Here is a 25,511-nt window from a genome sequence, read left to right on the forward strand (position 1 = left end):
ATCTGCTCTCCACAGTCCATCCTTTCCCTGTTTAGCTGAGCGTTTAGTCTATTCTTCCTTTTCTGGTGCAGAGGCCTGATCCTGTAGGCTCTGCAAGAGATCCAGGTCCACACTCCCAGACACTTGCACAGTGAATGTTTCTACTGGGAGGGGCAACAGGGCTGCAGCTTTTGCAGCTGCATCCGCCCTCCTGTTTCCCTCAGCCTCTTTTGTGCACTCTTTGGTGTGAACTCCAACGCTCTGTGGAGTTGTGCTACTGCTTCTGCATTCTTTATGGGTTTACCAGAAGAACCGATAAACTTTCTGCTTTTCCATATGGGACCATAATCATGGCAAATGCCAAATGCGTAGCGACTGTCTGTAAAAACATTCTCAATTCTGTTTTCTGCAATTATACATGCTTCAGCGAGTGCTTTTAACTCAGCTTCCTGGGCAGACATTCTAGGGGACAGTGCCTCATCCTTTAATACTTCATTTTGACTGACTATGGCATAGCCTGTATGGGGCTTCCCATCTAGGTAGTATCGGGAGCCATCTACATATAGCTCTAGATCCACCTCGGAAATTGGTGTTTCTTGTACATTGGCTAGTGGTTTAGTTTCTGCGTCCATTAACTCAAAGCAGTTATGCTCAAGGTGTAATGTTTCATCATCAATTGGTTCAGGTATTAGTGTGGCAGGGTTAAGAGTTGTACACCTTCTGATAGTGACATTTGGGAGTGTCAATATTGCCACCTCGTACCTGGTCAATCTGCTCATGCACAGGTGTTTTGTCCTGGCCTGGAGCAGAAGTTCCTGTACTGAATGGGGATCTTGAATTTCTAGTGCATTGTCTAGCACTATATTAGCCACCTTTTCTTTCAACATTGCACAGGCGGCTACCGCTCTGATGCATGAGGGTGCTCCCTTTGCAACAACATTTAGCTGAGCAGAGTAGTATCCTAGAGGACGATGTCTACCTCCATATTTTTGGGTGAGCACACTTTTAGCATGCCCCCCTGATTTATGACAGAAAAGGAAAAATGGTAGGCCATAGTTGGGGATTTTTAGTGCTGGTGCTGAGAGAATGGCGTCCTTGAGCATTTGAAACCCCTGTTTTTCTTTTAGGGTCAGCAAATAAAGCTGACCCTTATTGCATGCAGAGAGCATGTGAAATAGGGGCTGCATCATGGCAGATGCAGAAGGAATCCACTCTCTACAGTAGCTGACCAGCCCCAGGAACATTCTTAATGTGCTGGAAGTTGTTGGTTCTACAGCCTGACTGATTGTTGTTTTTTTTTTTTTTTTTTTTTAATTCCTTTCTGGAGTGATATGTTTGAGTGGGAAGGAGATACAATGTCCTAAGAGCACTACTCTTTCCTTTGCAATTTACAGTTTTTCCTTGGATACCTTGTAACCTTCGTGGTACAAGAAGATTAGTAAAGATAATGTCTCTTTTAAACATACATCCTTACTTGGGGTACACAACAGTAGATCATCCACATACTGAAGTAGCTGAATGTCTTGATTCTCAGGATGCCAAGAGAGAAGTACTCCTGCCATTGCCTCTGAGAACATGGAGGGAGAAGTTGCTCCCCCCCCTGAGGCAACCGGGTCCAGCAATACTGCTTTCCTCCATGGATGAATGCAAACAGCAGCTGGCTCTCATCATCTATTGGCACTGAGAAGAAAGCATTACTGAGGTCAATCACTGAAAAATTTTGCATTAGATGGAATTTGATTTAATAGGGTATGTGGATTTGGTACTATGGGCGTGTCTACAACCATTAATTTATTAATCTCTCTCAAATCATGGACCATACATTCCTTGATTATACCTTTTTCTAGGTATTTATTCACCTGTAGTGCAATTGCTTCTGTTTGCTCCTTGCTCAGGGGATATTGTCTCATACGTACCGGTGCAACACGAGGCTTCAACCTAATTGTCACTGGGGTTATTTTTAACAGTCCAACATCCGTTTTATCTTGTACCCATAGTACGGTTGGTATGTTACCAGGCATCTCCTGTATGTTGTCATCGAGACCTGTATCCACCTCCTTTTCAAGTTGAATTATTGACATCATTGTTGATATTGTTGTTTCAGATAATGGACCTGCAATGGTAACACCTTTCTTTCCAAATTTAATCATTGCATTCACTACATTAAGAATGTCTGCACCTATTAAATTTCTAGGATATTTATCTGAGACAAGAAGATGGGTACATAAGTCAATAGCATGTGCTATCTTTAACATTTACAGGTTCAGTTTCCTTTTAGATGTGACCCTTCTCACCGTACCCAAAACAGAAACCCTTTGTTTACAATCCTCTGGGTCCATTTATTATTTTTTTTTTTCCCGTCTACTTTTCCGCCTAAAGTAATTCGGGTAACTGACTTTACTGTGTCCTTAATAGTGTCCTGAAAGGCATCTGGGTGTATATTTACCATAATTGGGGTGACCTTGTCTTTCTTTTTCTCTTATTTATGGCCTGTTCTAATCCTCTGAATGTGGATATTTACTGCTCCAAGGGGCATATAAGCATTCTGGGTGCAGCTTAAACACCTCTGCCCTGAGGTCTTCTCTGAGACCAGTGATAAACATATTTCTCAGAAACCCCAATTCCCTTGGATTATTCAAATTATAATCATGATCTTTAAACACAGCTACGCACCTAGCATGGAATTTATCAACCGTTTCCTCAGGTTCTTGGAATATCTCTGGCATCCCTGAGATAAGGCTTTCTGCCATTATTTTAGTGACTGCATTTAACCGGAGGATAAACTGTTTCCTCGATTCTAGGGTCTTAGTGTCACCCGGTAGCGCTTCTATTCCGTCTCCTACGTGGACCTGTTTAACCTTTTCCACAAGTGGTACTCCACCATTGAGACTACAGAGCGGTACCAGATCACTCCAAGTGGCATCATAGTTCTCAGCTACCCCTTTCACCGTCTTATAATATCCTATCGGATTCTTATACATGTCTGGAAAACTATTTGCCATGGACAATTGTTCTGACCTAGACCATGGTTTATACCAAGTGGTGGTATCCGTTTTACCTGTTGTCCTTCATCCCCCTGTGTACCCCTGGTTGTTTGTGTAATGACTGGGAATGCAGCCGTCTCTGGTTTTCTTTTGTCGAGATTACAGTTTTCACACTGAAATATTGTATTACTATCCTGACATCCTGGGCAGATCCATGTTTTAGAGCGTAGTGCTATTGTTCCTCTTAGCTGCTGAGTGCGGGGAGGGTCTGTGGGCTGCATGTGTGTGCCTGCGTTCTCCTCTCCACCGTCCTCCTCACTGGCAACTGAGCTGATAGCTAGATTTTCCCTTTCTCTCTCTTTATCCTCAACCCCCCCAAGTCCCGTCCTTGCCTACTTTTAGTTTTAAAATTATTTTTTCTCGTGGAGTCATGGTGGGGATGGTGTCATATGCAGGTGAAGGGATCTGTCACTATCTGTAGTAGATGCAGTACTATGCGGGGGAGAAAATTGATAGTGCTGGCACTATGTATGGTTGTTGGGGAGGTAGAAACCTCGGACAGTGATTTTTCTTTCTCAACACTTACACTTGACTCTGACCTATCACTTGGCTCTAATCTATTCTCTGACTGAGCGGAGGGCGCAGCCTGGATTGGACCTTGTTCCCGACTAGGTGTCGGGGGTTGTATGACATGAGATCTGCTTCTGATCACTACCTGATCAGTTTCATCATCATCGGGAATTAAAAGGGGATGATGTCTCTCACTAGTTCTCAACCAGGCTGCAACCTGTGCTCCGTAATCATGCTTATCAATCCATTGTGAATGTTCCTGACTAAACCGTTTCCATCTCTCAGCATCTAGGCATCCCTTGGCTGGCATACCAGCTCTTTTTCAATATCTTTGTTGCATCTTTTACAGCTGCCCTGCCATGCTCCATTCTCACCAGATCACACATGGTGCACCTCGGATCCTTGTTCCTTGATCTGGAGATTCGAGCACCCATAACAGGATTTGTCAAGGGTTGCGATCCCTATCTTCAGTATCCTGCTATATAATCAGCTGGGTCAACCAGTCAGATACGTTAGCTGGTTACCCCTGATTCAATCAGCTGGGTCAACTGGTCAAGTACGTTAGCCAGTTACCCCTGATTCGAGGGACTTAAGCTGAACTGCAACTCTTTGCTCTGCTCTGATGCTGAGATAAGTTTGTCTAAACAAATAAATGTAGACTATTATAAACAAAAACCGTTCCAAAAGCAATCGCTATATATTCTTCATACATCTGGGTCAGAGTCCTCACTTGAAGAATATCCTACGTCTATTCCTGAGTCCGTGCCAATATTGGCAAGATAATTATTATGAGTAATAATATCCTGTCACACAGGCATATACCATCTGTTTTCTATAATATACTGCCACTCTTTACCTATAGTGTGTGGATGTGGAACAATATGGCAGGGAAAACTCGGTATGTAACGTTACTTCTCCTATACTGGTGTGCACTTACAGGGTACAAATGTATCCTTTCCAGAAACGAAGCAGTATCCCTACCATGAGGCTTTCGCTTTCTCACTACTGTAACCGAGCACAAACACTTTTCACAAGTCATGTATACTTTTGCAGCCTATCAATTATTCATTTCTCTTAATCACCACTTCAGTCATTAACACCTCCTCATTCTCCACCACAGCACTTCTCGTACTCCAATTCCTATTAAAATTTTCTAGGGCAACTGGGCAAAATAACTTTATATCCTGTGAATCCTGGATTCTATTTATTGCTCTAGCTGAATCAATATCACAATATTCATAAATGGTATAAGGTTCAACAAAACAATGACTGTTAATATTCACATATACTAACGTAAGGAATGTATTATCTTCCTCCCGTAGCCCCCTAACCTTCAGATTCCACACTAATCTCGCAGCTTCCTAAAATGCGTGACAGCTCCATTGTTGTATTTGCTAAGCAGAGTACTACACACGCATTCAGCACACGTCATCTAATCACTTATATCTTGTACATTTTTGCTATAATAAGCATGAACTTAACACAGTTACACTTAGTATGAACGTTAGTTAAGTTGGAAGCAGCAATGATTGGGGATGTAGAAGTACTATGTATATATTATATGAAATAGTTAATGCATGCAAAAATACAGATATATGATATAGTATTTGAATTAGTAATTTTCCAGTTATGTGAAATTGTTAGTAATAATATATATTAAAAAAATTAATAATAATAATAATAATAATAAAATTGCTACCTGAGGGTTTCCCGTTCAAGATCCCCGGAGACTGACCTAGATCGACCCCACCTTTCCCGGAGAGAAATTTGCTCAGAGTGTTAAGGCCACTCACTTACCCGGCCGGGGTTTGTTTCTGTTCGGGATAGGGGTAAAGCAGTTGTTCAGTCTCAGATGAAATTAAAAGGAAAAAAACAGATCTCGCTGAAGGGCCTCCAGCTGTTAAAGACGGGAGGGGATCTCACTTCTTCTCAGGTAGACAAAAGAGATTACCTATATAGATTTCCTATAGGAATGACGCTTCAAATAAGACACTCACTACAGACTGTCTCAAGAGAATGATTCTGTTTATTTTAAGATGTAATATAATTATATACCCCAATCAACGTGGGTTGTGCTTTGATACATGCGTATGAGATGATGTAAGTAATATGTTATCTTTGGCGCAGAATAATTAAATAACAGGTGCTTGTCAATACATCTGCAGGATATTCATGATGTATGATACTCCCAACATCCTTTCTCACTGATAGTACTGAATACAGTTCAGGTCATGGTGAACTTAGGGAGTTTCCTGGTAGTGATATATTGGGACTTTATTTTGTGTACAGACATAGGACAAGTATGATAATTATAAACCAATGAGCCAATTCTTATAAAGGTCATGAGAACACTACAAGAAAACAGAACAAACAAAAGTATTGCTAAATAAGGATTATCTAACTGAAAAACAAGTCTTCTTAAAGGCAATGATTCGAAGCTGACCCATTATTTTAACAGTTTTCAGAAGGTCTATCACCACCTGGTTCATCTTCTCGCAGAGTCCATTGGTTTGCGGATGATAGGGTGTTGTTCTTATCTTCCGGCAGCCATACAGAGTGCAGAACTCCTGGAAGACTTCCGCTTCAAAGGCAGGTCCTTGGTCCGTCAGCACCTGCTCTGGGTATCCGTGTGGACGGCAGAAGTGCTGCTGGAAGGCTCTAGCTGCTGTTTGAGCCGTTAAGTCCTTGACGGGGACTACAACCAAGAACCGGGAGTAGTGATCCACGATGGTTAACGCATAGACGTAGCCACTTCTGCTGGGGGTCAGTTTTACATGATCCAAGGCTACCAGTTCCAACGGCTGCCTGGTGACGATGGACTGCAGGGGAGTCTTCTGGCTGGCACGGTCCTTCCTTCTTAGGTTGCATAGGCCACAGTCTCTGCACCACCTCTCGATGGTTCCTCTCATGCCTACCCAGTGGAACCGCCCGCGCAGCAGGAACTCCAGCTTCTTCCATCCGAAGTGCCCAGCTCCGTCATGGTATGCCTCCAGTACCATAGCCGCGTCTCTTCTCGGCACCACCACTTGCCAGATCAGTTCATGCGTCCGGGAGTTAACCATTCTGCGGCACAACTTCCCCCTGTAAAGGAACAGTCGACTCTTCTCAACCCACAGTTGCTTGGTCTCCTCCGGAGCATCTGGGTCAAGGCGGGCATCTGGCTGAGTCAGCATCTCCTTCACCAGTCGGACAGCGGGGTCACTGTCCTGCGCTTCCGCCCAGTTGTAATGAGGTAAGGGGTTAAACGTAGCGGATTGCTTACCCCTTACACGGTGGGAATACTGGATAGTCCCATGACGGTGGAACGCGGGGAGTTCAACTTCTTCCAGTTCCTCTGGATCTTCCCCTACGTCCGGTAGGTTTGGAATTCTGGACAAGGCATCTGTGTTGGTATTCGAGCGTCCTGCCCGGTATTTGATCGTAAATTCATAGTTGGACAGACGGGCCATCCATCTCTGCTCCAGGGCACCGAGTCTTGCAGTGTCCAGATGTGTCAACGGGTTGTTATCCGTGTACACAGTGAACCGGGAAGAGGCGAGGTAGTGCCTAAAGCGTTCGGTGACTGCCCACACCACTGCCAGGAGCTCTAGCTTGAATGAGCTGTAATTCTCAGGGTTTCTTTCGGTGGGTCGTAGTTTTCGGCTGGCGTAAGCAATTACCCGTTCTTTCCCCTGCTGGATCTGGGACAGTACGGCTCCTAGCCCGATGTTACTTGCGTCGGTGTAGAGGATAAAGGGCTGGCTGTAATCAGGGTACGCCAGGATTTCATCCCCCGTGAGGGCCATCTTCAGCTGGCGGAAGGACTCTTCTTCCAGCTTCTCCCATCTGAAGGGCGGCTTCTGGTTCTTGGCCTTCCTGGACTGGCCTATCAGGAGGTCCTGCATAGGAGCTGCCTTTTTGGTGAAACCGGGGATGAATCTTCGGTAGTAGCCTACCAACCAGAGGAACTGCCGCACTTCCTTTACGCTGGAGGGTCTTGGCCATTCCTTAATCGCGTTGATCTTATCAGGGTCGGGAGCCACTCCGTCAGCACTCACCACGTGTCCCAGGTACTGCACTTTTGGTTTTAGCAGGTGACACTTCGACGGTTTCACCTTCAGACCGTAGTTTGCCAGGGCTTCAAACACTTCCGCCAGGTGTTTCAGGTGGTCCTCGTAGGTTTTGGAATAAACTATAACATCATCCAGGTACAGCAGGACCGTCTCAAAGTTCCGGTGTCCCAGACAGCATTCCATCAATCGTTGGAAGGTTCCTGGTGCGTTGCAGAGTCCGAACGGCATGCAGGTAAGCTCGCTAAGTCCCATCGGGGTGGTGAATGCGGTCTTCTCCCGGTCCGCCTCTGCTACAGGAACCTGCCAGTACCCGCTAGTGAGATCCAAAGTGGAGAAGAAGTTAGCAGATTTTAAAGCAGCCAAAGACTCCTCTATCCTTGGTAAGGGGTACGCATCTTTGTGGGTGATACGGTTGATTTTCCGGTAATCTACACACATTCTCATGGTGTTGTCCTTCTTTTTAACCAAGACTAGTGGAGCTGCCCAGGGGCTACAGCTATCCCTGATTACTCCAGCCTCCTTCATGTCTCTAAGCATCCCCTTGGCGTGTTGGTAGTGTGCAGGGGGTACGGGTCGGTATCTCTCCTTTATGGGAGGATGGCCTCCCGTGGGGATGTGGTGTTCTACCCCCTTTACTCGCCCGAAGTCTAACGGGTGTTTACTAAACACTCTCTCGTACTCTTGAACCACCCGATAGACTCCCTGTTTCTGGTGTGAGGGAGTGGAGTCAGTACCCAAATGTAGTTGCCGACACCAGTCCTCCATTGGTTTCTTAGAGCCGTTACCTTCCTCTGGATGAGATGGAGGCAAGGGTTCCACGGTCTGTACAGAATTTTGGTTGATGGTATACAATTTGGCTAGCGTAGCATACCGGGGCAGGTACACTTCCCTCTTCCCGATATTTATTATGCGAACGGGCACCCTCCCATGGCGTACATCAACCACCCCCCGTGCCGTCAAAATGGTGGGCCTACTGTCTGAGTAGACTGGTTCTACCATTGCCTGGTAATCTCTACCTCTCAGACCAATAGCTGCCCGGCACCAAATCATCATTTCACTTTTCGGGGGCATGGCAATAGGGAAAGGGTCACACATTCTCACGCTACCAATCTCACCACCGGAGAGTTCCACCTGTTGCCGTCGCATCAGTGCCCGGATCTCTTTTTGGAGCACTCGCTGCTGGCCGGAGCTGGCGTTCTTGGCAACCTGCTGTAAAATGAGAATCACCTCTGCAAGACAATTTTCAATCACATTAGTTCCTAGAGTTATCTTTGGGTGACTCTCGCGCTTGTCAATGTCCACAATGATCAGTCCCTGTGCTGCCAGTTCGACTTTACCGATTTTAATGGTCACCTCTTTAAATCCGATCTGTGGAACGGGCTGACCATTGCTGGCGATGATACTCAAGTCGTCGTCAGGGTAGCGGGTTATATCCGAGTCATTCCAGTACTGCTTGAAGAGCACGTACGGGATGGTGGTGACCTGTGACCCGGTGTCCAGTAGGGCACTCATAGGAATGCCATCCAGTACCACAGGCAAGACTGGACGTCCTCCCACATATTTGTCACGCCAGTTCGATGGGCCTGGTGATCTTATTCCTAGGGGTTGGCCCTCTACCCCAGGTTGTGCCAGTTTAAAGGACAGTACCTTGCCATATGTCCGGGTTGATTGCAGCGGCGGCAGATGGGTTGTCCGTCCTCGTTGTATCGGTCGCTGTGTCTTCCTCTGGCCGGTGGGGTCCTCCTTGGTCGTCGCCACGGGATATCCTCCGGTCCGGATGCCAGCTGGATCTTCCCTGGAGTAGAAACCTGTAAAGACTGCACAGTTCGGGTTAGCGCAGCAACGCTTTTAGTTAGCTCCTGGACCTGATGGTGCAGGTCTGTAGCCGAGTCATTGTTTAAAGCCTGCGCATCAGCCCCCACAGGCCCTGCCGACAAGGGCGCCGTCTCCTGGTGGTAAGTGGTAGTAGGGCGTCTGTGGGTCACAGCGCCACCTGATGCCGGTTCTCGGAGCACCCGGATGGCTCTGTCCTTGAACTGTGCAAAGTCCAGATGAGGGTCCTGTAAGGCCATTGCCCGCAACTGGGTTCGGTGGGCATTGCAATGTAGACCCTCTATAAATTGTTCAGTCAACAACTTGTCTTCGTTTCCCACGCCGTCAGGGTCAGCCTGCTTAATGGCTCTCAGGGCTTCTTGTAGGTTTAGTGCATAGTCCCTTATATTCTCATGTGCTCGCTACTTGCACCCGTAGAATCTAAGCTTGATCTCGGCTGAGGTACGGGTATCAAAGGTATCCTTCAGCCGGGCTAGTATCTCTGCGACAGTCCTCCTCCTCCCAAGTGGCCAGGACTTTACCTCCCTTTGGGCTGCCCCTGTTAATTGAGCCACCAGGATGCTCACTTTTTGCTCCTCTGTGAGGGGGTACACCTGGAAGAGGCTATCCAGCTTTTCTCTGAAGTCATTTAGGGTATGTGACTCCCCTGAGTACTGGGGTAGCCAGGCTGCCCCCGGGATATAGGGCATGGTGAAAGGCATGACCGCTGCAGCGGTGGCGCTGGCGGTGGCGGTGGCAGTGAAGCTCTCCTCCGTATCCGACATCCTCCTCCCCCCTAGTGGACCGTGGCCTACCTTGCGATGATCCTCTTCCGTAGGCCGCGGCTCCGCAGTGGATCGTCAGGGTTGAGGACCTTCCGTCGCGCTCCTGTGACGTCGGCGTCTGCTGGGCTCCTTCCAGGACCTTACGCAACGTCCGGACGTGAGGCGGAGCTTCAGTTCTCGCGCGCTTTCGGAGTCCACGCCCCTCTTCTTCCCGCGCGGCGTCTTCAAGATGGCGTCCAACGGCGGGAAAACTCCACGGATGGCGGGAAGAAGGCAGAAGATGGCGTCCAATGGCGGGAAAACTCCACGGATGGCGGGAAGAAGGTAGAAGATGGCGTCGGATGGCGGGAATCTTCACTACAGGTGAGTTTAACAGTCTTTTTCAGGCACGCAGTACCCGGTGGTTGCGGGCACGGAATCCTGCCGACTACGCCAAAAGTTGACGCGCCCCTGGGCCTGTGCTGAGTGGCGTTGCGCACGCGGGGGCCTACCCGGAGCCGGGTCCGATAGGGGTAGTAGTCTCGTGGCGGTGACCCGGTCCGTGCCCAGGGAGTCAAACTAAGTGGCGGTGCTTGGCATAAGATGTTATATTGTTCGACTACGCCACCCGTTGAATGCGGTCATGAGACCGCCGCTGCAGGGCAGACCGCTGAGGCCGGTGGTACGGTCGTGCAGCGTGGATGGTATAACCCCCAACGGGAGGGGTATGGCCTCAGGGCAGCGGACGTGGATGATGAAACACTCAGAGACGGTGCGGTGTAATTCAGGGTCTTTACTGGTGGCAAAGATAGACCCTCCCGGAATACTGGCTAGCGATCGGGGCCTGGTCAGTCCGTGAGCAGATGGGATCTCCCCTGGCCAGGCGGAGTTGTAGGCCTCCCCAACTAATTGTACTCTTCTGGCTACCTTGCTAGAGGAGGGTAAAAGTAGCCCACGTCCCTGAGTGTACCGTGTGGTGCTCACCCGTATGGCCGGTGACTCGGGGCCTTCTGGTAGCTTCCGCTTCACGACGGCGGTGCTGGTCCCTTGCGTGTGACCGTGCCTTCGGGTTTCTTGGCCAGAGGACCTGAAATCCCCTGCCGGTCGGTTTCTGCTGCTGGGTAAGGATTAGTCCCCACAGCCTCGGACTCCGGGTCCGGTGAGAACTCTTCAATCAGGGCGAGCTCTACAGCTTCCAGCCCCTGACCTCTTTTAGCACGGCTCCCACAGAGCTCCTGATCTCTCTTTCCCTATAGCTGCCTCACTCCAGACCAGACTGTGTCTCTGTCTGGGACTCCTCTTCTTCTCTTTCTCTCCTCTCTAACCCTGCCTCAGCCCCAGTTTATATAGGGGAAGTTCTTCCCCTCCCAGGACTGGGCAGGAGGTGTGGCATGCTTAGGATTCCTGACCAGGAGACCTCCCACCTGCTCTCAGACGTAATATTGCTATTACTGTGGAAACCAGACCCCTGGGGTGCCACACACACACTGAATGAAACACCAGGCAGGGGTTGATTGCCGCAGCTGGGTTATATACGAGTTGACAGACATCAATAGGCTGAGGACGCACAAGGGGTGTGACCCACAGCAGGTACAAAAAGCAAGAAGTGATCGGGCGCCGCCCTTAAGCAGCAGAAACAGACACAAACAGACAGCATGGAGGGAAGCCAGAGAGACATTCCGGACAGGAGATCAAGTGCGCGCTCTTGCACAGTGGGAGATGGACCACCATGCAAGGACGCCGCCAGGCATGTTACAGGTTTTTGTGTGATTTTGTTGTCAGCACATTCAACTTTGTCCAGAACAAAGTATTCAATGAGAATTTTTCATTCATTCAGATCTAGGATGTGTTATTTGAGTGTTCTTGTTATTTTTTTAAACAGGTAATATATATAGCTATATAATAGATAGATAGGATAGATTAGATAGATAGATAGATAGATAGATAGATAGATAGATAGATAGATATGGAAATGGAGAGATTACTCTTAAGACTAAAAAAAATATACTAAAAAATCAATGATGCACAAAGTTTTATTTTCTCTTTCAATTTTAATGTGTCCAAAAAGAAATACAAGAAATACGGTCTGCAAATTATCATTCATTGGTAAATGATGCATTAGTTGATCTGCCTGATATTAGAGTGATTAACGAATCTCTGAGTCACAGTTACAAGTCTCTTTACAAATGTTCTTAACCTTAAACTCCTCTTCCATTCCTTCCTCCTCGGAGTCACAGATTTCCTTGTATGAAGAACATTCATCATAGTCGTCATTATATGGACAGGAATTCACTGAAATAAAGTAAAGCAACCGTTACTGGAAAAAAAATAATTTTTAATAAATTGCAGTAATACAGACTTACAGCGAAAGCAACTGTGACATATTAAAGACTGCCCCCTCAACGATCCGCTGTTGTGCTGTAAACATCTCTTAATTCACTTATAAGCTGCAATCATTAGTAAATGTACAGAAAAGCTATAATCCGTTCAGAGCACTGTGTATACAGGTCTGCAGGGTGACATAACACTGGCATCTCCTCCCTTTCCTTTCACATTGCAGTAAAAGAAAGAGATCGCCTACGTGAATCAGTATTGATGCTGCTGTGATCACAGGACTTTAACTAGAAATTTTGATCTAAAAAAGCACCAACAGCTTACAATACCTTATTTTTTTGCACAATCTATCTATCTCATATCTATGTAGAAGTAAAGGACTGCACTAGTCCAGTTATTTTATAACTGTAAAATGAATGGCGTGTGCAGTCGGAAAATGAGTGAAGCAAATTAACAAAAAAAAAATCGAAATCCAAAAAAAAAGTTTGTTACAAATTATTGTGGTCACTTTTAGTTAAAAATGGTATACAAATTTTAAGATTACAATCTTCTTTACTGGCAGCATGATCTCCTTGTTTCAGACTTGTGGGAGTGTCTCTCCCAGCAATATTTAGTTTACTCACTTATATAGCGACATTAATTCAACAGCGCTTCACAGACAATATCGGCATTGTCCCCCATTGGGGCTCATAATTGAAATTCTCCATCAGTAAGTCTTTGGAGTGTGGGAGGAAACTGGAAAAAACCCATGCAAACGCATGGAGAATATACAAACTCCTTGTAGATTTTGCCCTTGGTGGAATTTGTACCCAGGATGCCAAGCTGCACGGCTGCAGTGCTAACCACTGAGCCACTGTGCTGTCCCCAGTATGCTGGTTCTGCCAGGTAAGTCCTCTCCCACTCTCTGCTGCAATCTCTAACACTAAGAAAAAAACAGGGGAGAGTAGTGAGCCTATGCGAAACCAAAAGCATCAAGCTGCAGAATGTTTCTCAGAAGGAGCAACACAGCCAGCTATGTGAAAGAGCTGCACAGGCGCTACAACAAAAACAGTAGGGAATTTATCATTTACACTATTTAAAAAAAAAGAAAATAAATGAAAAGATGTCCATATCCTTTGTCTATGTGCAGTGGTTGCTGCAATGTGATTGTATTTGTATATAGCCCCAGCTTATGTAATTAATCCTACCATGTCTACCAGTCTGGAATCAACTCTTTGCATTATCTTCACGGGGGGCTCTCTTTTAAAGTCCTTTTAATTCAGTTTCATGGTCGGTCATAATTTTGCTCTGTTGCTACTGCTTGTTAGAGCTTGTTAGAAAGAGTATTTATGGCTAATGGAAAAGTTGAAGGTGGGCTATGATTTGGGCCTCTTTTAATGAGTTTTATATATCCTGACACAAATTCCTTTTAAAAGGTGTTTTTGAAGTATTTCCCAATTTTCATTATTCTCATTATTCTCTTCATAGAAAGTTCATCTAAGTCAATGAAACACCTGCTTTTACATAAATTGCAGGCCCCAAAGTTGAGAAAACATTAACTTCATGTTTATTTTAGCTAAAAGGAACAAAATCTTACCACACAGGCCATTCACACAATCGTTTTCACATTGAGCACATGCGTCTCCGGCTTCATACGGGACATTGATGGTCTTTTTCACATTTCCTCTGTCATAAAATGGGACATAGTTAGAATCTCATTTTACTTACACTTTATATTCCACGTTCAACATTTGGCTTTTTTTAAAAGGTTATCAGATAAATAGCATTTATCACCTTTCCACAGGATAATTAATACATTTACAATCTCTGGGGGTCAAACTGCTGGGACCCCAAACAATTAAGAAAATAGGGTCCCTAAGTTTCCGAAGTCAATAGTGTGACTAAAATTGTAGTGAGCATGTGCAATCATTACTCCATAATACAAGTTTTTAGGGGTGTGGTTGCACATGCTCACATCTGCTCCATTCACACACAGTACTTTTGGCTTCCCCCAATCTTATGGTTGGAGAATACCCCAGAGGTCAGATGTCCAGTAATGATACAGTTAACCAGTGGGTATATTATATATGTTGTTTGTGGCACAACACCTTAAAATTACAATGGGGCCAATCTGTAGTAGAAATAATAATCTGAAGTGGAGTTCCCTATGACATTGAGTGAACATAACCTTACTTTGTATTGTAAAAGCTTTCTCTTGTATTCCCAGTTACAATATGTTATTGCCATTCTTGAAGCATATGCCAGTCATCACTATGAGCCACATTCCATAGAATCCCAAATAGTCTATACTCTATTACCCCCTTCAACATGTCCCAAAATAAACATAGACCCCAGACAGGACCATTATAACCAATACAAATACAAGACCCAATCCCCCATGTATACAGATCCCAGATCATGCTCCATGTATTCAGATCCCAGTTTAGACCCCAATTTATGAAGACTCCATACCAGACCTCCATCTTTAAAGAACCCAGACTACATACACTACCAGCTATGAAGAGCCCAATTAAGACCCCAAATATACAGATCCCACGTGAACCCAAATCTATACAGATCCCAGTCTAGACCACTCATCTATACAGATCGGACCCCGCTGAAGAGCCCACCTTAGACTACCAACTAGATAGACCCCAAACTAGACCACTTTATCTATACAAATTAGAAAACAGAGCCGCCATCTATAGAGATCGTAGATCACACCCATGATTTATGAAGACTCAAGATCAGACCCCAATCTATATAGACCCCACATTAGAACCCACTTTTTTGCTTATGACCCTGAATCTTTATTTTTAATTCATGGAACAGATTTACTAAGCTAAATGTATCAGAATTCTCACTTGAGAAGACAGTATTAGTGACAAACTTAACACAGTAATATGCCCCTCCCGCCCTCCAATTTTGCTGCCTGAGTCACAGGACATTAACTTTAGATAGCAGTCGGACAATGGTCATTCAGAAGACAGCTAGCAAGTCCATATTCCCCCAAACACATGAATGATCCTGATTTCATTAGGGCACATGCAGGATGCCTCATGCACATTAGTTGATCATCGGGTCCCATTGAAATTAATTAACTAAATTGCAGACAGCAGTAAACTATAATACATAAAGCAGGATTTAAAAAATGCTAAAAATTAACTTACGCTGGGCAGTAGTGACAAACGTAGAAGTAAGGCAATTTCTGGTTGGGACAATAAGCTTGTGCGCAACCCAGTTTAAAGGATTTATACCAAACAAGCTGCAAGTAAAGAAATAAAACAGTAACATGGAGACATAAGATTGTAAAAAGAGATATATATAATACTACAGTGTCCATTTTAGGACATGATCAGATATGAAAGTCAAACTTCAGAATGATGTCAGTTTGAGGCTAAATACCCTGTCTCAGAACTGATTTTGACAAGTGACTTTGACATATGACTTTGACAAGTGACTTTCACAAGTGACTTTGACAACTGTAAAATAGTAATAAAAAAAAGGTCACTGTTTGCTGATGGAACTTGAACCCAAAACACTGGATGCAGAAGCCAGTGCACTAACCACTGAGATATAAACTCAGTTAAAGAATTCTAGGAGTTCTATTTGGTTATATGATTTTCCGTGCAAACCTGTCTGAAACTCATTAGGCCAAATTCAAATGATGTTTGATTTTGATGTGTGAGTCTGATGTGTGACTTTCTTCAAACATCAGAATCAGAATCACAATGACTTTTAGTTACCCTGAGTATTTTCATGGTTGATCTCATAAGACAAGAAAAGCTACCAGCTACTTTCGCCTTGACATGATATCATTATGGTAAGGCATCAGCCTCTTAAACTACAGTGTCTTGGTTCAAATCCCAATAAAGGTAGAATTTTTTTTTTTTTTAATTTTGCTTAGTTAGTTTGCACACAAAATAGAAGAATGTTTTACTTTTAATATCTGACATTCTGATTGTCATCCTGATGTATTAAGAATTTCAGACACGCTGTCTATTTGCATGGTAAGTCACATAGCCAAAGTAAATTGGGAAGCACTCATTTACTTCATATCTATTCCCAAGTGAATGTACATTTGCTTAATATAAAACCAAATCAATGCCAATAAGGTTTGCCCAAACATAATAGAAGCAGTTATGTACAGTGGGCACTCTAGCTTTAACTAGTCATGGCTATAAACCACAAGGAATACCAATAATGAAAAAAGCCATAAGGTTCCATATATTACACATTACTTTATTGATTGCAAAGAAAATAACAAAAAAAAAACAAGGAATAAAACAGAGAGCAATACTCATGCGTACAGCAACAGTAGAATGGAGGAAGGGTCTACATAGATTAAAACTTCAAAGGATCAGGTTTGTAACCCATACATAAGAAGCATTGGAGTATATCAGTGCTATTCATAATATCAATGGGCACTATTATCCCACAACTCCTAGTTAAGTTAAAGTAGGGTAACCTTTGAAATGAATCGCATATAGATACCTGTAGCCATTTCCTCCTCACTGTGCCGACGCCAGGACATTCTGATTGTCATCCTGATGTATTAAGAATTTCAGACACGCTGTCTATTTGCATGGTAAGTCACATAGCCAAAGTAAATTGGTAGGCACTCATTTACTACATATCTATTCCAAAGTGACTGTACATTTGCATAATTTCTTAAAGGGGTTTATTGATAAAATTTCTTTATTGTAAATTTTTCTTTCCATCCACCCAAGAACTGGCTTCAAACTCTCAATTTACTTCGGCTATGTAATTTACCATGCAAATAGACAGCGTGTTTGAAACTCTTAACGCGTCAGGATGACAATCAGAATGTCAGATATTAAAAGTAAAACATCCTTGTATTTTGTGTGCTAACTAAGCTAAATTAAAAAAATATATAAAATAAAAACATTTCTGCTTCTATTGGGATTTGAACACAGACCATGTAGCTTCATAGGCTGATGCCTTACCATTCATCCATCAGGTCAAGAGACAGTAACTGATAGCTTTTCTTGTCTTATAAGATCAACCATGAAAATACTCAGGGTGACTAAAAGTCATTGTGATTCTGATTCTGATGTTTGAAGGAAGTCATACATCAGACTCATACATCAAAATCACACATCATTTGAATTTGGCTTGCTTGAAGTCTGTGCATACGTCCCAATGAGTTTCAGACTGGTTTGCACTAAAAATCATATTACCAAATAGAACTCCTAGATTTCTTCAATTGAGTTTATAGATCAGTGGTTAGTGCACTGGCTTCTGGAAACAGATTTTGGGTTCAAGTCCCATCAGCAAGCAGTGCCTATTATTACAGTTGTAAAAGTCACTTGTCAAAGTCAGTTCTCAGACAGGGTATTTAGCCTCCAACTGACATCATTCTGATGTTTGACTTTCATTTCTGATCATGTACTAAAATAGACACTGTACAATACGCAATGTATCTTTAGGGACAACAAGAGAAATTAAAGATGATGTGGTGGCCTACAAAAATTCTCTTGGGATATGAGGTATTGAGAAAAGAGGAGCTTCCCAATAACCAGGAGGCGGTAGTCTCCTCAAATACAATGATCCATGTGGGGAAAATATGTGGACCTTAGAAATACTACAATCACTAAAAAGGGCATTGTAGATGCAGTACGTATTATATAACAGCTTATTTTGTTTAAGACATTAGAGATGATCAGATCAATTCAATGAGAATTCAATTTGAATTACATTTTTAGCAATTTGTTGGACCTGTGAAATACGAACAATTTTAGATTAACTTCATACGAATTCAATAAAATGACCATTTTACACATTGCAGAAGATTGCATCATCCAGAAGAAGGATCATATGACCTCAGCTGCAGCCAAATGGACTTTCCTATAATACCATCCAGCTATCACATCACATGGTATAACACAGCCAATCAGGAGGGACTATCAAAGCCAGAATAAAAGCAGTGAAAGGGAATCCAGCAGCAATTTTGTGATACATCTGGATAGTGAGAGGATGTCTCAGCTCACATCTTGGTCACAAAGATAGGGAGAGAAAGCCATAAAACACTAAATAAACTGTACAGATAGTGTGTGACCGCACATCAAGGATGAAGATTAGTGTGTGAGGAAAAGAGAATAATACAGATGTAATCGATATAGAAACAGAGATAAGAAAGTTATAGTGTTAACAGTCACCATCCCTTTAACCATAGTCATTTATGGTGAGGTCACTTTGACATTGCTAAAGTTGTGTTTGCGTTTAATAGATTCTTGCCCTCCTCTGAGTCTAATGATGCAGCATATCAGAAAAAAGCATTCAGAAAGCCCTGTTTTCTAAGAGGTCTCTGCTTCCAAATACACAGCCACCTACCTGGGTGTAATGACCAATGACAGCACCATCTTCTGTTGCTCCCGTTCCATGATTAAATAATTCATTTTCATCCCACCAGCCTTGGATGACTTTTACCCAGCTGTGTAGCCTGTTAGACATGTATAAGTTTTCTCCACATCCAAAAGCTGAAAGTAAAATCATAATTTGTAATACTTTGCTTAAAGTTATACAGTAATCTTAAAGGATGTGCAAACTATAGTGGAGTTTTTTTAATGCACGAATTTTGTGCAATTTTTCACATGGCTGTGATTCCTCCATACCTTTGCTGGATGTATGTTCTGGTATGCAACCCAGCTTTCCTCCTACTTGGATAACCCCATACCTTTGCTGGCTGTATGTGTGTTCTGGTATGTCTTTCACCTAATCGCTGCTCTTCCTCCACCCTTATTTATGACCTCCCTGTTTACTCTGCCTTAAATATCCTGCATCTAGCTTAGTCTTAATTATCTGATATAGATGAACAGAGGCCTCTCCCCTCTGGTTCACAGCTGCCTGCATTTTGTAGCAAATATATTGTGACTTATACATCTGCAGGATGTCAGTCTGCCAGCGTACCACAGAAGTGTACTGAAGATATACTCAGCTAAGAATTATAACAGAATTAAACCAGAAGGGAACTGAAGGTAACTGGATACTTAGTCACAGTAAACAATGTTCCTGTTTGTTTTCACTCTCTCCTCTATAGTCCTTCACTTTCTACTAACCCCATCTGGGTCATCTCTCCCTCCATTCTACTAACTGGTCATCTCTCCCTCCTTTCTCCCCATCCATCTCACCTTCTCCTCAGAACAGTTTCTCAACATGCAATGCTTTGTCTCCAAACACAGAAAGCCACCTCATGCTCTCTCCTGCTCCCACCTACTAACACTTTCTCTGCTACTCCTCACTGCTGGCAATATATCTCCAAATCCCACTCCCCCACCACATCCCCACAGTCATGTCTATCTCTCATCCTAGATCTATCACACATTTCCACAACCTTTCTAACCTTATACCCATCCGCCCAGCCCCCGCTTCCCCACTCCCACTAATAGGAGCTCTATGGAATGCTCGCTCCATCTGCAACAAACTTTCCTACTTCCATGATCTTTTTTTATTGCTAACAAACTTTCCTTCCTCCATCACCGAAACCTGGCTCACCCCCTCTGACACAGCCTCTCCAGCTGCACTCTCATACGGTGGTTTCCACCTCTCCCACACTTCCCATCCCAGCAGCAAGCATGGCGGAGGAGTTGGCTTTCTCCTGTCAAATAACTGCTCCTTCTCACATATCCGATTGCCACCCTCCATTACCCTCCCTTCTTTTGAGGTGCACTGTGTGCGCATCTACTCCCCCTCCAACCTCCAACTGGCTGTCATTTACCACCCCCCAGGGCCAGCTACCCCCTTCTTAGACCACTTCACTACCTGGCTACTCCATTTCCTTTCTGCTGACATCCCCACTATAATCATGGGTGAATTCAACATCCCCATTGACACTTTCCACTCATCTGTCTCTAAGATTCTATCCCTTACTTCCTCCTTCAGCCTCTCTCAATTGACTTCCGCAGCCACTCACAAAAATGGACACACACTGGACCTCATCTTCACCCACCTGTGTTCCCTTACCAACCTCCATAACTCATCTCTCCCTCTTTCTGACCATAGCTTACTCACATTCTCTTCCCTCTTCTCTCCAGGTCCACAATCTCCTATCCAGAAACTTGCACACCCTCGCAGAAAACTTAAACACCTTGACCTACACTCACTCTCTGAATCCCTTCTCGCTTTTAAAGACATAAATTCCTTACACGATGTAAATCCTGCTGCTGCTTTATATAACACCACAACAGCTGCAACTCTCAATTTGGCCGCCCTCACCTCACACATACCAAAGCTCGCACAATCAACAAGCAAACCTGGCACACCAGCCTGACTAAATAACTGAGACGGGCTTGCAAGGTTGCTGAACGGAGATGGAAAAGGTCCCACTCCAATCAACCCTTCATCGCATTCAAACAGTCTCTCACTGCTTTCAAGTCCACACTAACTGCGGCAAAACAAACCTACTTCACATTGCTCATAGTCTCCCTGTCCCACAACCCTAAACAGCTTTTCAGTACTTTCATTTCACTCCTCCATCCCCAAGCTCACCCTCCCTCCCCACTCATCTCATCTGAAGACTTTGCCTCATTCTTCAAGCAGAAGATTGACCACAAAAGGCAAAGCTTTGACCATAAGTCCTCACTGTCCCTTCTCATAACTACTCAACTCTTCTCCTCCAAAGCCAGCTTCTCCGCCATCACGGAAGATCAACCTTCCTCTTTACTCTCCAAATCACATCTCACCACCTGTGAACTTGACCCAATCCCGTCCCACCTCATATCAAACCTCACCGCAGTCTTCATCCCAACCCTAACCTACCTCTTCACCCTGTCAATAACCACTGGCATCTTCCCCTCATGCTTCAAACATGCCTCGATCACACCCATCGTCAAAAAGCCCTTCCTTGACCCATCCCCTCTGTCTAGCTATTGCCCTATATCACTTCTCTCATATGCCTCAAAACTACTAGAACAACAAGTCCATTTTGAACTGTCCTCCCACCTCTTTTCCTGCTCCCGCTTTGACCGCTTATCATCTGGCTTCTGAAAGCATCACTCCACTGAAACTGCCCTGACTAAAGTCATCAACGACCTACTGACTGCCAAATCCAGGCGACACTACTCTGTCCTCCTCCTCTTAGACCTGTCATCTGCCTTTGACACAGTGCACCATCCCTCTTACTACAGACTCTCTCATCTCTCGGCATTACAGACTTGGCCCTATCTTGGATCTCTTCATACCTAACAGACCAGACAATCAGCATCTCCCACTCACACACCACCTCCTCATCTCGCCCCCTATCTGTCAGTGTCTCACAACGTTCAGTTCTAGGACCCCTGCTTTTCTCCATCTACACCTTTGGCCTGGGACAGCTCATAGAGTCTCAACGCTTTCAGTATCACCTCTATGCTGATGACACACAGATCTACCTCTCTGGAGCTGATATCACCTCCTTACTAACCAGAATCCCACAATGTCTGTCCGCTATTTCATCTTTCTTCTCTGCTAGATTCCTAAAACTTAATATGGATAAAACCAAATTCATCATTTTTCCACCATCTCACTCAACCCACCCACCTGAGCTATCTATCAAAGTCAATGCCTGTCCACTCTCCCCAGTTCCGCAAGTTCGCCTCGGGGTAACCCTTGATTATGATCTCTCCTTCAAAACACATATCCAAGCTCTTTCCAATTCATGCCAACTCCAGCTCAAAAATATTTCCCAGATCCGCACATTCCTCAACCATGAATCTGCAAAAACACTAGTGCCTACCCTCATCATCTCTCACCTCGACTACTGCAACCTCTTGCTCTGTGACCTCCCTTCTACCACTCTCGCACCCCTGCAATCTATCCTAAACTCTGCTGCCTGACTAATCCACCTGTCCCCCCACAATTCACCTGCCTCTCCCCTCTGCCAATCCCTGCACTGGCTCTCCATTGCCCAGAGACTCAAGTTTAAGACCCTAACCTTGGCATACAAAGCCATCCACAACCTGTCTCTTCCATACATCTGTGATATAGTCTCCCGGTAGTTACGTGCATGCAACCTCCGATCCTCACAGGACCTACTTTGCTACTCCCCTCTGATCGCCTCTTCCCACAATCGCATACAAGATTTCTCCCGTGCATCCCCCCTACTCTCAAACTCTCTACCCCAACACGTCAGACTCTCGCCTACCGTGGAAACCTTCAAAAAGAGCCTGAAGACCTACCTCTTCCGACAAGCCTACAACCTGCAGTAACCCTCTCTGCACGACCAGCTGTGCCCTCACCTACTGTATCCTCACCCCCCCTTCTAGATTGTGAGCCCTCGCGGACAGGGTCCCCCCCCCCATGTATCAGTCGGTGACTTGTTTTTGTTCAAACTTTTGTACTTATTGTCTGTTACATATACCCCTTTTTCACATGTAAAGTGCCATGGAATTAATGTAGCTATAATAATAAATAATAATAATAACATTGTTGGATTCAGAATGAGTTAACTGAGAATTTGATCCGATTGGGGAATTTGTATTTTTTATCCATCATTTTCTAAGCTCCTCTCACCTGGTTTATGACAATATCAAAACACAATTGAACTTTGATGTGATCTGTGGTTGTAAACCAGCAAAGAGCAGCTCAGAAAAACAGAGATAAAAAATTTGCAAACGCCCCTTCAGAATGAGTTCGCTGATAGATTCTCAATTATGCCATTCTGCATCTAGAAATGTGCAGGGAAATAAAAAGCATGTAAATGTCAAATAACGCAAACATTTTAATGAAACTCATTTGCAACAGTTTGATTTAGACCACGGCCCCACTATCAGTATTTGGGCGGTACTCGGTCAGAATTTTTTTTCTCAGGAGTGGGAAACAAAACCAGGAGTGACGGATAAATGCAGAATTAGTGCACTTGCTTCTATTGTACCTTTTCTCTGATTGTTCCTCACCTGGTTTTGGCTTCCACTCCTGAGAAAATATACTGACTGAATGCTGATAGTGGGGCCATGGCCTTATCCTTAAATGCATGTATTTAAGTAAAAAAAAATGTCCTCTCTAATGTTTTTGTACCCTTTTTATAATTGTCATTTATACACTGCTCAAAAAAATAAAGGGAACACTTAAACAACAGCATATAACTCCAAGTAAATCAAACTTCTGTGAAATCAAACTGTCCACTTAGGAAGCAACACTGATTGACAATCAATTTCACATGCTGTTGTGCAAATGTAAGAGAGAATAGATGGAAATTATTGGCAATTATCAAGACACCCTCAATAAAGGAGGGGTTCTGCAGGTGGGAACCACAGACCACATCTCAGTACCAATGCTATCTGGCTGATGTTTTGGTCACTTTTGAATGTTGGTTGTGCTTTCACACTCTTGGTAGCATGAGACGGACTCTACAACCCACAGAAGTTGCTCAGGTAGTGCAGCTCAACTAGGATGGCACATCAAGGCGAGCTGTGGCAAGAAGGTTTGCTGTGTCTGTCAGCGTAGTGTCCAGAGGCTGGAGGCGCTACCAGGAAACAGACCAGTATACCAGGAGACATGGAGGGGGCCATAGGAGGGCAACAACCCAGCAGCAGGACCGCCTCCTACACCTTTGTGCAAGGAGGAACAGGAGGAGCACTGCCAGAGCCCTGCAAAATGACCTCCAGCAGGCCACAAATGTGCATGTGTCTGTACAAACGGTTAGAAAATGACTCCATGAGGGTGGTATGAGGGCCCGATGTCCACAGATGGGGGTTGTGCTCACATCCCAACACCGTGCAGGACGCTTGGCATTGGCCACAGAACACCAGTATTGGCAAAGTCGCCACTGGTGCCCTGTGCTCTTCATAGATGAAAGCAGGTTCACACTGAGCACATGAGACAGACGTGACAGAGTCTGGAGATGCCGTGGAGAGCGATCTGCTGCCTGCAACATCCTTCAGCATGACCGGTTTGGCAGTGGGTCAGTAATGGTGTGGGGGTGGCAATTCTTTGGAGGGCCACAGGGCCCTCCATGTGCTCGCCAGAGGTAGCCTGACTGCCATTCGGTACCGAGATGAGATCCTCAGACCCCTTGTGAGACCATATGCTGGTGTGGTTGGCCCTGTCTTCCTCCTAATGCAGGACAATGCCAGACCTTATGTGGCTGGAGTGTGTCAGCTGTTCCTGCAAGATGGAGGCATTAAAGCTATGGATTGGCCTGCCCGTTCCCCAGACCTGAATTCGATTGAGCACATCTGGGACATCATGTCTCGCTCCATCCACCAACGTCACGTTACACCACAGACAGTCCAGTTCGCGGATGCTTTAGTCCAGGTCTGGGAGGAAATCCCACAGGAAACCATCTGCAACCTCATCAGGATCATGCCCAGGCATTGTTGGGAGGTCATACAGGCACGTGGAGGCCACACACAATACTGAGCCTCATTTTGACTTGTTTTAAGGACATTACATCAAAGTTGGATCAGCCTGTAGTGTGTTTTTCCACTTTAATTTTGGGGGTGACTCCAAATCCAGGACTCCATTGGTTAATAAATTTGATTTCCATTGATGATTTTTGTGTGATTTTGTTGTCAGCACATTTAACTTTATACAGAACAAAGTATTCAATGAGAATATTTCATTCATTCAGATCTAGGATGTGTTATTTGAGTGTTCCCTTTATTTTTTTGAGCAGTATATATTGTGCCACCATATTATTTGTGCATAATTTGGCTCAATTATATTGACTTTATTCCTCATATTCACATATTTTATGGCATTTGGGTACATTTTGCCACTATAATTTGTGCGCCATTTGCTACTGTTTTGTGCAATATGTCACCTTGTTTTTTGTTTGTTTTGCATTTCTATATTTTTGCACAGCATGGCGCTATCACTTGGATGCAAGAAGCAAACACATGTTTGAGGGCACTACCAAATAAATGTGGGATCAACCAATAACACACAAAAAAAGTAACTATGAAAGAGCAAAAAAAGAAGTGTGCAAAAACAATTGTGTAAAAATTACTTGGATTCAATGTACAAATGGCATTTTAGTTTGGACATTGCGTGACATTGTGATCTGTACACTATTTTGAGCCCACCATTCTGATCTATGT

At 44.4% G+C, this 25,511-nt stretch overlaps 1 protein-coding gene across 2 annotated transcripts in view; it reads right to left on the reverse strand.

Moving 5' to 3' along the window:
• Positions 1-12,192: 12,192 nt before the first annotated feature.
• LOC141258853 (serotriflin-like) overlaps positions 12,193-25,511 on the reverse strand; it is a 30,796-nt gene continuing 17,477 nt past the window's right edge. For both annotated transcript variants that reach the window (XM_073674034.1, XM_073674035.1), the window contains 4 exons: positions 18,829-18,974; positions 15,645-15,739; positions 14,072-14,160; positions 12,193-12,453 (listed from right to left, as the gene is read on the reverse strand). In XM_073674034.1, coding sequence (XP_073530135.1) covers positions 12,308-12,453; positions 14,072-14,160; positions 15,645-15,739; positions 18,829-18,974 — 476 coding nt within the window. In that variant the 3' untranslated portion in view covers positions 12,193-12,307. The remainder of the gene's footprint in view (positions 12,454-14,071; positions 14,161-15,644; positions 15,740-18,828; positions 18,975-25,511) is intronic.

Source organism: Phyllobates terribilis, unplaced genomic scaffold (assembly GCF_046119375.1).
Source record: "Phyllobates terribilis strain yellow unplaced genomic scaffold, ASM4611937v1 Scaffold_3__8_contigs__length_932513732, whole genome shotgun sequence".
Taxonomy (NCBI): Eukaryota; Metazoa; Chordata; class Amphibia; order Anura; family Dendrobatidae; genus Phyllobates; species Phyllobates terribilis.